We start from the raw sequence: 13,133 nt of genomic DNA, 5'->3' as shown, positions 1-13,133 counted from the left end.
GAAATAAAGCTTTAAAACCTTGCTATGAAAAAGATGGAAAACAAGAGACCCTTTCAGCTTTCTTATTTCCCAGCTTGAATAATTTAATTGGATTTTATAATAGCAGTAGGAATCAATGACTGCTTTTAGCTTTCCTACTTTCGGTGAAAGATAAGTCACTTTGAACATTCCTGGTAGTAAATTGCCAGGTAGAGAGATATAACCATTACAATTACCATATATATTTCTTGGCTTTTTGTAAAAGAAATTTCTAATAGTTTTCAATGTAGGAAAGTTTTCTAAAGGGTATCATATAAATCAGCTACTTGAAACTCACAAACCATAAGGTACCTGACCCAGGCAAATCACATACAGAGTGGTAGGGGATAAACAGCTCTACTGCACTTACTTGCACAAATAAATAGCCAATTTTAAATATAATAGGGTTTTTAATCATCAAATAACTTATCCATCTGGTTAGGTCAAGACCTATTTGCAGGCTAGAAAGGCTGTTTAGAAGAGGTGTGGCCAAGTGCGGTGAGTCATGCGTATAGTTCCAGCACTTTGGGAGGCTGCGGCTGGTGGATCACTTGAGACCAAGAGTTTGAGACCAGCCTGGGCAACATGGCGAAACCCTGTCTCTACAAAACACACACACACACACACACACACACACTCACACACACAAAATAGCTGGGCGTGGTGGCACACACACCTGTAGTCTCAGCTCCTTGGGAGGCTGAAGTGAGTGGGTTGCTTGAGCCCAGGAGGTAGAGGCTGCAGCGAGCTGTGATCATGCCACTGCACTGCAGCCTGGGCAACAGTGTGAGACCCTGCCAAAAAAAAAAAGGCAGAGTTGTGGCAACAGATGGTGACTTCTTCCCTTTTCTAATCCTCCAGGTTATCTGTGCTTACATCTTCCCTCAGCCTTAGCTAGGTAAGTTATGCCCCAAGATGCTCTGCCCTTCAGTAGAGAGAATTATTGTAGGTAGACAGCTGGTGATTTCTGCCTAAGAAAGAAAAGGAGACAGGAAGGTATTAGCTGCTGACTTTATTTTAGCAGTGGTTTTCCACCTTGGCTGCGTATTAGAATCAGATCCTGCCGAGTGGGATTCAGGCACTAAATTTTTTTTTTTAAGCTCCCCGGGTGATTTTAATGTGCACCCAAAATTGAGACTCTTTGTCTTAGGTCAGTGGGTCTCATTTCAGCGCCCATTGGAATCACCTGGAGAGCATGTTAAATTTACAGAATGCTAGGCTCCATCCTCCAGTCTGATTCAGGAGGGCTGGGGTGGGACCCATCATTTGCATATTTAACAAGTTCCCAGATGCTGCTGATGCTGCTGTACCACGCTGACAAGTCTTAGAAAAATTTGGCTCTTGTTATATTTTTATACAACAAAAAATGGAGTTCAGCTGTGAGTGGGGTGTAGGGGGAGGAATGAAAATTGGTAAATGCAGAGGACAGATATCACTAGTCTCCCCTCTTTTCTTTACCCATCTTCTTCAAAGCTGAAGTTAGACTGAGATCTACCCCTGCATTGCCCCTCCTCGATTTTCATCTTTCACGAATTGAGGAAACAACCTGTGAACGGCCCAAAGCCGGCTAGACCCAACCTAACCATCCGTTTTAGCGGGTCTCTTTTCCCACACAGGCCGACCGCCTCTCCGCCTTGACCCCCACCTCCCCTCAAGCCCGCTCCATCTATTAACGTTCTCTTCTGCCCAGCCACGCCCTCGGCGTTCTCCGCGGTTGCGCACCTGACGTACATCGTTCAAAACGTGCCCAGTGTTTCCCTCCGAGTGTTCTGCGTGCCGCGCAGGCGCAAAGGGCCAGGTGCTGGAGGTGCTGTCATGGCCTGCCTCAATCCGGTGGTAAGGAGGACCTCAGGCTCTGTGTAGAGGGAGCGCCCTGGGACTCCGGGTTCACGGCAGCCGAACCCTGCACACCCTTTTGTTTCCCCCTGACACTTTACAGATTGTCATAAACCCTCTCTCTTCCTTAGGGGCTGGAGCTCTTCCTCACCTCTGTGTTGGAGGAAGCTGATGAGGGCCAGTAGTTCAGCAGGAAGTTGGGCCAGCCCCGCCAAAAGAACAAGTGCCCTTTTTCTCTTTTCACCTAAACTGAAGCTATCTAGTTGGGGTGTTTAGAGGTGGAACTTATCCTCAACCCTGCTGGTTTCCTAGATACTAGAAAACCTCCAAGTTCGGTTGTGTTAATTTTACCGTGGACATTGTTAATTCCAAGCTGTATTATTTACTGCTTGAAATAACAATGTGATATCTGATGTTACCTCCCCACATGTTTTTAGTGTCTTTCCCTACCCGCCCATTTCGTTGTCCTTTAACAACTTAATGCTTAAGTGTACAACTTACGTTACCCTCCTACCCCTAACGGACACTTAGTTTGCACAGAGAGAATTTCTAGTCTCAGTGGCACTTATGAGAGCATCAATCTTAAATACCTGAGTCAAAGAACAAAAATCAAAGATTCATCTTTATTACCAATTCATCTCAACAGACTTCACATTTCGTGAAAGGCAATGTGCTTGTCCAGATCTATGTAATTTTATGGGTTCCGGGTATTATATATGCAGTATAAAAGCTCCATTTTTAGAGACATGCTACTTTAATTATATCTGTTTAATGATAGTACGTTTTAAGATAAATAAAATACCTATGCTCTGGCTGAATATAAACTTACTAGATATGCCAGTTTATCTGATTGTGAATTCTATGAAGGAGTGTCTGTATTTTAAATAGAGGAGTTAAGATGGACTAGACATAGTTTTAATAACAGGGAAAGCAATACAAAGTCTGTGGTCATAGAAGAGAAAATATGTTCAATACCTATTTTGATTTTTGAAAAACTGTGTTCTAATGGGTACTTTTTGACTACTGCTGTGTTAAGATTTTTTAGACCTAAGAGTTTTTTCCTTCGGTGTTAAGCGTGATCACACTAGCTGGGACTACCACTGAAGCATCAATTTAGTATGCCTTTATCAGGATAAACTGTTTTAGAAGAAGCAACTAATTTAGGGGCATTTAGTCTTAATGCACGTGCTTGTGAATAACCTTATTTAAATGTTACTGATTGGCCTATTCATATAGGTTTACCCTGGGTCTTTAGAAGGATTAAAGCATAGCTTTAAATACTAAATACTCTTAGGGGCTGGGCACGGTGGCTTACACCTGTAATCCCAGCGCTTTGGAAGGTCGGGGTGGGCAGATCACTTGAGCCTAGGAGTTCGAGACCAGCCTGGCCAACATGGTGAGACCCCCATCTCTACCAAAAAATGCAAAAATTAGCCAGGTGAGATGGTGCATGCCTGTGGTCCCAGCTACTCTGTATGCTGAGACAGGAGAATCACTTGAACTTAGGAGGCAGATGTTGCAGTGGGCCCAGATTGTGCCACTGCACTCTAGCCTGGGTGACAGAGCAAGACTCCGTCTCAAAAAAAAAAAAAAAAAAAAAAAAAATTAAAAAAAAAAAAGCACAGCTACGCTTAGCATGAACAGGAGTATTTAAGAGTATTTATTTAGTGGGTAGGATGAAAAGGCAATCCGAGTGCCACAATTTTCATTTTGGCCTGATTAAGCAATTTGAAATAAGAGCAACTCAACAAAATTCCTGCTTTGCTGTTTCTTGCCCGTGGAACTTCCACTAAGTCAGTATTGTCAGCACATAGCATTGCCATTTTGGCCTGGGGGCATAGTTTATATAGATTTGAAGGGCTGAGTTTTTTCATATACCCTCTTTTTTGTTGCTATAACTAGTTTTTAATCTGGGTAGAAATCTGCTTAATTTCATTGTCATGGCATGTTTGACTAGGAGATATTTTAGAATGTTATTTGGTCTCTTCAGTATGCACACTGTGGATTGGTAAGTTTGTTCGTGCCCTTCTTAGGTTCTGGTAGGAAATCCGTTTTGGAGCAGTTGTATTTCACAATGGTCCAGAATATATATTTTTTGGACTTTGTGTATTTTGGAAGTGAGATGAGCGTTAATTGCTCTATTTTAAGTGCTTACCCCAGTTTTCTGGCTTGGAGTTTATTTATATTTGTGGAAATAATATAGTGAACCCTAAAAAATTCTCCTTTGGCCACTTTGATAAAAAGGTAGAATTGAAAACAGAAGGTCTATTTCTGGTTGACTTACATTAATTTCCCTTTTAAAAGGAATTGGGGAGGTTGAATACTGACACAAAAGGCAAGTAACATGACAATAACCCTACATCTTTGAGATTATTAGCTCATATGTTATTGTAGTCCTGTAATTCAGTCTTGTAGATAGGCTGAGACTATGGGTCTGAAGCTAACACAGTTTTTGGAAAGCTAAGACTATATTGGGAATAGGAATGTATATAGTAAAAGTTTTAATGGTAACTTTACAAGACTAGAAGGTATACACTGCATATCTTTTAAAGCCAAATATGTTCAAACTTGAGAAGTCAAAACTTTAACAGGCCGGGTGTGGTGGCTCATGCCTGTAATCCCAGCACTTTGGGAGGCCAAGGTGGGTGGATCACGAGGTCAGGAGTTCGAGACCAGCCTGACCAACATGGTGAAACCCCATCTCTCTAAAAATACAAAAATTAGCGGGGCGTGGTGGCACGCACCTGTAATCGCACCTACTCAGGAGGCTGAGGCAGGAGAATTGCTTGAACCCGGGAGGTGGAAATTGCAGTGAATTGAGATCGTGCCACTGCACTGCAGCCTGGGCGACAGAGCATGACTCCATCTCAAAAATAAATAAATAAATAAATAAATAAATAAATAAATAAAAATAAAATGAAACTTTAACAATTGCTTTTATGTAGCCTAAACTCTACAGATCTGTAATTGAAGATGTAATTGAAGGAGTTCGGAATCTATTTGCTGAAGAAGGTATAGAGGAACAAGTTTTAAAAGACTTGAAGCAGGTTTGTAGCCGATACAACTTTTTCTTCCTGTCTTCTGTTGTTTTTTTCAGCATATAAAACTGATATAGTTCTGATCTCTCAAATTATAGTTTAGTACTTACCCATTCATTGTGCCATCAGGATGACATTAGTTTTTAAGAAACTGAAAAAAAGAGAAGTATCATTATATATGTATATTTTTTTTAAAGTAAACTTTTTTTTTTTTTCCTCTGCAGCTCTGGGAAACCAAGGTTTTGCAGTCTAAAGCAACAGAAGACTTCTTCAGAAATCGCATCCAATCACCTCTGTTTACTCTTCAGTTGCCACACAGCTTGCACCAAACATTGCAATCGTCAACAGGTTGGATATCATTAGAAAATGAGTACTGTTAGTATCTTCAGAACAAATTCTCATTTGGGAATGTTTTTCAGTTAGACAGGGTAATGTTCTTAGGGTGAGAAGGCTTGGACACCTAAATCATTTCTATTAAATGAACACAGTATAAATCATTGTCCCATGTAATTATTGATTAAAAACTCTGGTTATTCGAACTAGTTTTTATTTTAAATATTAAATTTTACAAAGATGATAAAGCCTTTCTTTAGAGGAAAGTCACATAGTTTGTCAGCTGTTGGGAGCACCCATTGGTAATTTCAGATAATTTGATTGGGTCTAGTCAAGGATTAGAAGTGGCAGAGGGAAAGGTGAGTGCTTGCAAGTTTGTGTGTTCTCTTTCTCTTATTTTTTGTGTGTATTATAAATCTGATATATTGGGAGCAAAATGGAGAGTTCAGAATATGGAGATTATTCAGGCTACCTCACTGTTTTGGATATATAAAATGATGGCTAGAAATTGATCATGTGCATTTATCTTTATTCTTGGACTTAGAAAATCTAGACTTCTGCTTTTAAGGGAAATGTTTGTCCACATTATGCGTATCAATTTAAACTGGAAGGGACTAGCTAATAAAAGATAAAACTGAGAGTTTTCTATCCCTGTATGCTTGATTCCTTTCTTTCTCCTCTGAATCTTATAATCTTTATGTTACTCATGTATGTATATATAAATGTATACTCACATACAAACAAGTTTTATTGGGTTTAGCTGAAATTCAGCAGAGTAGTCTGCAAGAAGTGAGGGTAGATTTTGGTTAAAATTATCAGTAATGAGTAGATAGTTCTTTGCATGCTTGGGAAAATTCACATGAAAATTACATGGGCCAAGGTGAAGAGAACATTGTAAGGATGCTTGTACTTCTTCTATTACAAAGTGGGAGAATTTACATGTGGCAGCAATTCTAACATATAAAAATGAATAAATTAACAATGAATGTTGAATTACCAAATACAAGTGTTATTGAATACTGCATTTATAAAGTATAATTTTGCTCTGTAAGAATTAGTCTTGGCAGTTTTAATTGTTGACACACTGAAACATTTTTCATCAGTTGGGTTTTTGGCTATGCTTTAATTTTAAACTACTATTTCATTGGGACATCCCCTTCTCTGTTTAAATAACATTCCTTTGGACTTTTGTTTTCTTAATCACTGTTTTATTTATTACAGAATTCTAAAGATTTTTTTTTTAACTTATGGTTGGCATGAGGGTGTGGCGGGTATGGAAGAAGAAAATACTTGACTGTCTTTTATCAAAAGAGGCTGAGGTGTGTGGATCACTTGAGGTCAGGGGTTCTAGACCAGCCTGGCCAACACAGCGAAACCCTGTCTCTACTAAAAAAAAAAAAAACACACACACACACACACACAAAAATTAGCCAGGACTGGTGGCTCATGCCTGTAATCCCAGCTACTTGGGAGGCTGAGGCAGGATATTCACTTGAACCCGGGAGGCAGAGGTTGCAGTGAGCTGAGATCATGCCACTGCATTCCAGCCTGGGCGACACAGTGAGACTCAATCTTAAACAAACAAACAAAAAAAGCATGGTGAACACTTCTAAGATTCTGTCATTCAAAATTGCAATACTAGATTTTGCCGCAAGATGGTAATATTACCAGTGATTTAAATAACAAAATAGTCTTGCAACTAATATATCTAGTTTGTTTTTACTCAGCACCTTATTCTGTATCTTAGCAGTTAGAATAATAGAAATAATCACATTTTAAATAGTTTTTCTCCTGATTCTCTTCTACATCATTTATAATGAAGAGGTTTCAGAGGAAGTACATGTTTCCCTTAAAAGTGCTTTATAGGCTTGTTGCTGTCTCTCTTCATCTTTAGGTACCAAACAATAAGATTCTTGAAATAAATAATCTCATAAAATTGAAGTACTTCTTAATTATATCTTCTCATGGTATGCTTTTAAAAGCCTGATTAAAATAACTTCTAGAATTTTTTATCTCTTTTGATAAGAAGTTCAAATTAAATCTACAATTCAATAAGTCATTTGCCTTTGTCTGTTCCATCTTAAAACTTGTTTGCTCAGTCAAAATCACAGTGAGATACCATCTCACACTAGTCAGAATGGCTATTATTAAAAAACTGAAAAACAGATGTTGGTGAAGCTGCAGAAAAAAGGGACCACTTATGCACTGTTGGTGGGAATGTAAATTTGTTCAGCCACTGGAAAGCAGTCTGCAGATTTCTCAAATAACTTACAGCTACCATTCAACTCATCAGTTCTATTACTAGGCACTTTCCCGAAAGAAAATAAATTGTTCTAACAAAAAGACACCCACACTTGTATGTTTATTGTAGTACTATTCACATTAGCAAAGACATGGAATCAACTCAATCCGTACATGGTGGATTGGATAAAGAAAATGTGGTACATATATACCGTGGAATACTATGCAACCTTAAAAAAGAGAGAAAGAAATGTCCTTTGCAGCAACATGGGTGTTGCTGGGGCCATTATCCTAAGTGAATTAACACAGGGACAGAAAACTATATATTGCGTGTTCTCACTTATAAATGGGAGCTAAACATTGGGTATGTACAGACAGAAAGGTGGGAACACTGGGTACTCCAAAAGGAGAGAAGGAGAGAAGGGGGCAAGGGTTGAAAAACTACCCGTCAGGTACTATGTTCACTGTTTGGGTGACAGGATCAATAGAAGCTTAAACCTCAGCATCATGTGATATACCCATGTAACAAACCTGTACACATCACCCCTGAATCTAAACCCAGAAACTCGTTTGCTCTATCATATGTTCTTTGTTTTTTATTTGTGTAGTAATTTCCTGTATCTTCAGTTCTCAACTTTGTTTGGTCTCAGGACCCCTTTAAGCTCATAAAAATTAAGGACCCCAAATAGCTTTTAAAATGTGGGTTGTAAGTATCTATTTACCTTATTGGAAATTAAAACAAAAGTTTAAAAAATATTGGTTTATTTAAAAATTTAATTACATGTTAACATAATAGCATATATTTATGAGTAATAATTCTTCAAGAACAAAAATATTTAGTAAGAAGAATGCCATCATTTTCCTTTTCTGCAGGTCTTGTTAATGTCGGCTTGATGAGGTCTGCAGAAATGAGCTGGATTCTTATCTATTTCTATTTATTTAAATTTTATTGTACGTATTTAAGATGTTCACCATGGTGCTTTGATATCGATAGATAGATAGATAGATAGCGAAGAGGTTGGTATAGTCTAGCAAATTAACGTATTTGTCATCTCACATAGGTGCTCATTTTAGGTACTTTTAGTATGCCTAAAGTCTTCTCTTTTAGCAAAAATCCCAAGTGCAGCACAACATTATTAAGTATAGCCCTCATGTTATCTATTAGATATTTAGACTTATTGATCCTATGTATCTATAACTTTGTATCCTTTCACCTGCATCTTCTCATTTTCTCCCTTCCTGCCCCTGGTAACTGCTGTTTTATTCTCTATGTCTGTATTTGACTGTGGGTTTTTTGTTTTTTTAACGTATAAATGAGATCATGCAATACTTTTCTTTTTGTGTCCGGCTTATTTCACTTAGTATAATGTCCTTCAGATTCATCTATGTTGTGACAAATGGCAGACTCTCCCTCTTTTAAAAAGCTGAATAATATTCCTCTGTGTGTGTGTGTGTGTGTGTGTGTGTGTGTATACAGACATACCACATTTTCTTTATCCATTTGTCCATTTGCAGACACTTTGGTTGTTTACAAATCTTGGCTATCGTGAGTAATATTGCAATGGACATGGGAGTGTAGATATTTTTATGAGGTAGTAGTTTAATTTCCTTTGGGTATATATCCATAAGAAGGATTGCTAAATCATGTGGTAATTCTATTTTTAATTTATTTAGGAATCTCTGCACAGTTTTATACAATGGCTGACCATTCTGCATTCCCACCAACAGAGTACAGGGGTTTCTTTTCCTCTGTACTCTCACCAACACTTGTCATCTCTTTTCTTTTTGGTAATAGCCATCCTAACAGGTGTGAGTTGATATCTTAATGCAGTTTTGACTTATATTCCTCTGATGAACAGTGATGTTGAACACCTTTTCATATACCTGTTAGCTGTTTTTATGTTGTCTTTGGAAAAAGATCTATTCAAGTCCTTCGCCAATTTTTGAAAAGGTTATTTGTTTTTCTGTTATTGAGTTGTGTAAATCTTTTAATATATTTTGGATATTAATCCCTTTATCAGATATATGGTTTGCAAATATTTTCTCCCAATCTGTTGGCTGCTGTTTTATTTTGTTATTTGTTTTCTTTGCTGTGCAGGAGCTTTTTAATTTGATGTCTCTATTTATTTTATTTTACTTTATTTTTTTTGAGAGAGGGTCTTGCTCTGTCATCCAGGCTGGAGTACAGTGGAGCAATCACAGGTCACTGTAGCCTTGACCTTCCAGGGTCAATTGATCCTCTCACCTCAACTTCATGAGTAACTGGGACTACAGGCATACCCTATCATGCCTGGCTAATTTTCAAATTTTTTGTAGAGACCAGGTTTTGCTCTGTCGTCCAGGCTGGTCTTGAACTCTTGGAATGAAGCAATCCTCCCATCTTGGCCTCCCAAAGTGCTGGGATTGCAGATGTGAGCCACTGTGCCTGGCTTATTTATTTTTGCTTTTGTAGCCTGAGCTTTTGGTGTGATATTCAAAAAATCATTGCCAAGGCCATTGTCAAACAGGTTTTCCTCTGTGTTTTTGTCTTAGAGTTTTATGGTTTAAGGTCTTATGTTTAGGTCTTTTATCTATTTTGAATTGGTTTTTATGTATGGTATAAAAATAAGAGTCCATTTCATTCTTTTGTGTGTGGAAATTCACTTCTCCCACCAGCAACCATTTATTGAAGAAACTATCCTTTCCCCATTGTGTCCTCTTAGCACCCTTGTTGAAAATTAGTTGACAGTATATGTTTGGGTTTATTTCTGGGCTCTCTATTCTGTTCTGCTGGTCTTTGTGTCTGTTTTTATGTCAGTGCCATACTGTTTTGATTACCACAGCTTTGTAATATAGTTTTAAACAAGAAAATTTGGTACCTCCAACTCTGTTTTTTTTTTTCCCGTCTGAATTGCTTTGGTATTTGATGTGTTCTGTTGTTCCATATGAATTTTAGAATTTTTTTTTTTTGTATTTCTATAAAGAAAGTCATTGGAATTTTGATAAGAGATTTTGTTGAATCCATATTTTGCTTTGGGTAGTATGGACATTTTAATGATATCAGTTATTCCAGTCCATGAACATGGGTATTTTACCATTTATTTGTGTCCTTCAGTTTCTTATATCAATGTTTTATAGTTTTCAGTGTATGTATCTTTTTTTTTTTTGAGACAGAGTCTGGCTCTGTCATCCAGGCTGGAGTGCAGTGGCACAACCTTGGCTCACTGCAGCCTCCACCCCCTGGGCACAAGCCATTCTCCCACCTCAGACTCCCAAGTAGCTGGGACTACAGGCACATGCCACAACATCTGACTAATTTTTTTATTTTTTGTAGAGGCAGAGTTTCTCCATACTGCCCAGGCTGGTCTCCAACTCCTGAGTTCAAGCAATCCACCCACCTTGGCCTCCTGGAGTGTGCATATCTTTCACCTTCTTGGTTAAATATATTCTTAAGAATTTTATTTTTTAAGATGCTATTGTAAATGAGATTGTTTTTATGATTTTTTGGATAGGTAGTTATTTGTGTACACAAATGCCACTGATTTTTTATGTTGATTTTGTATCCTGCAACTTTACTGAGTTCATCCTCTTTAAATATTTGGTAGAATTCAGCCATGAAGCCATCTGGTTCTGGGCTTTTCTATGTTGGGAGGTTTTTAATTACTACCTCGATCTGTTTATTTCTTATATCTATTCCTAAATTCAATCTGTTGTGATATGTTGTTTTGTGAAAGTATAGGAAGAAAATCTAGCCTTCCACAGATACATAGTTGGAAAAAAGGGAAGCATTTTAATAGTATTTTCAGATAATTGATAACTACACTAAAACTCAACAAATGGTAGTTTCTGAGAGGTTAGCTGCATGATGGAATCTGGAACCACAAGGAACTTTTTGGAATATTTCATTAGGGTTTATTGGTATACCTTGCGCTTTGAATGGCTTTTTAACACATGTGTAATGTTACAGCATACATTGGTTATTTGGAAAAATTGGTTTGCTGTCATACAGTTGAAACATTGTTCATTATACAAGATTAAAAAAATCATATTCATTGATAGAGCTAAGCCTCTCATCCATTGTGGTTGATATGAATTTTCCAAAATTAAATTTTTGCTTGAAAACTTGAGTTTTATCATTGGCAAATACATGCTGTTAGTTTTTCTTAAAGTGATGGGCATGCTTAGTTTATGTTTAAAAAAATGTCTGCCAGATACCCAGTTTGAATAACTATAGTTGCTGTCAGTTTCAAGTAAAAATGGTGTTTCTTGAAAAAAGAGGCCATGTTTTTTTTTTCTTTTCAACTTTTATTCTAGATTCAGGGGTACACAGGCAGGTTTGTTACATGGGTATATTGCATGATTCTGAGGTTTGGGGCACAAATGCATAGTACCCCCAGGTGCTGAGCATATTATCCAGTAGTTAGTTTTTCAACCCTTGCCTTCCTCTCACCCTCATCCCTCTAGTAGTGCCCATTTTCTCTTGTTGGCATCTTTATGTCCATGGATACTCAATGTTTAGCTTCTATTTGAAAGTAAGAGTATGTGGTATTTGTTTTTCTGTTCCTGCATTAATTCACTTAGGATACCGGCCTCCAGCAGCATTCATGTTGCTGCAAAGGACATGATTTCTTTGTTTTTTATGAGTGCATAGTGTTCCATGGTATATATATACTATATTTTCTTTATCCAATCCACTATGGGTGGGCACCTGGATTGGTTGCTTGTCATTGCTATTGTGAATAGTACTGTGATGAACATGGGAGTGCATGTGTCATTTTGGTAGAAAGATTTCTTTCTTTTGGGTATATAGCCAGTAATGGGATTGCTGGGTCAAATGGTAGTTCTATTTTAAGTTCTTAGAGAAATCTCCAAACTGCTGTCCACAGTGGCTGAACTAATTTACATTCTCACCAACAGTGTACAAGTGTTCTTTTTTCTCTGCAGCCTTGCCAGCATTGGTTGTTTTTTGACTTTTTAATAATAGCCATTGTGACTGGTGTGAGGTGGTATATTCTTGTGTTTTGATTTGTATTTCTCTGGTGATTAGTGATGTGGAGCATTTTTTCATATATTGGCCACTTCTATATCTTCTTTTGAGAAGCGTCTGTACTTGTCTTTTGCCCACTTTTTAATGGGGTTATTTGATTTTTTGTGAATTGTTTAAGTTCCTTATAGATTCTGGATATTACAACTTTGTCAGATGAATAGTTCATAAATATTTTCTACCATCCTGTAGATTGTCTGTTCACTCTGTTGGTAGCTTCTTTTGCTGTGCAGAAGCTCTATAGTTTAATTAGGTCTCACTTGTCAATTTTGTTTTTGTTGCAATTGCTTTTGAGAATTTAGTCATAAATTATTTTCCAAGGCCGATTTCTAGAATGGTGTTTCCTAGGTTTTCTTCTAGGATTCTTATAGTTTGAGGTCTTACATTTAAATCTTTAACCCATCTTTGTAACTGAATGCAAGTTCATCACTCACTACTTGCAGAGTCCAGTTAACAAGAGGGAGGTGTGGTAGAAAGAAAGTGACTTTGCAGCCAGGTGCGGTGGCTCATGCCTGTAATCCAAGCACTTTGGGAGGCCAAGGTGGGCGGATCATGAGGTCAGGAGTTTGAGACCAGCCTCACCAACATGGTGAAACCCGTCTTTACTAAAAATACAAAAATTAGCCAGGCTTGGTGGTGCATGC

At 37.8% G+C, this 13,133-nt stretch overlaps 1 protein-coding gene across 2 annotated transcripts in view; it reads left to right on the top strand.

Moving 5' to 3' along the window:
• The first annotated feature begins 1,724 nt into the window (after positions 1–1,724).
• GTF2A1L (general transcription factor IIA subunit 1 like) overlaps positions 1,725–13,133 on the top strand; it is a 62,705-nt gene continuing 51,296 nt past the window's right edge. The window contains exons 1-3 of one of the 2 annotated variants that reach the window (NM_001204829.3): positions 1,757–1,854; positions 4,800–4,901; positions 5,117–5,240. In NM_001204829.3, coding sequence (NP_001191758.3) covers positions 1,834–1,854; positions 4,800–4,901; positions 5,117–5,240 — 247 coding nt within the window. In that variant the 5' untranslated portion in view covers positions 1,757–1,833. Of the gene's footprint in view, positions 1,855–4,799; positions 4,902–5,116; positions 5,241–13,133 lie in introns of both variants that reach the window. The other variant, XM_009237323.3, reaches the window with a different exon arrangement.

The sequence above is a fragment of the Pongo abelii genome, chromosome 12 (assembly GCF_028885655.2).
Source record: "Pongo abelii isolate AG06213 chromosome 12, NHGRI_mPonAbe1-v2.0_pri, whole genome shotgun sequence".
NCBI classification, from domain to species: Eukaryota; Metazoa; Chordata; class Mammalia; order Primates; family Hominidae; genus Pongo; species Pongo abelii.
The sequence above is the reverse complement of the archived record's forward strand: the minus strand, read 5'-3'. Positions and strand labels throughout refer to the sequence as shown.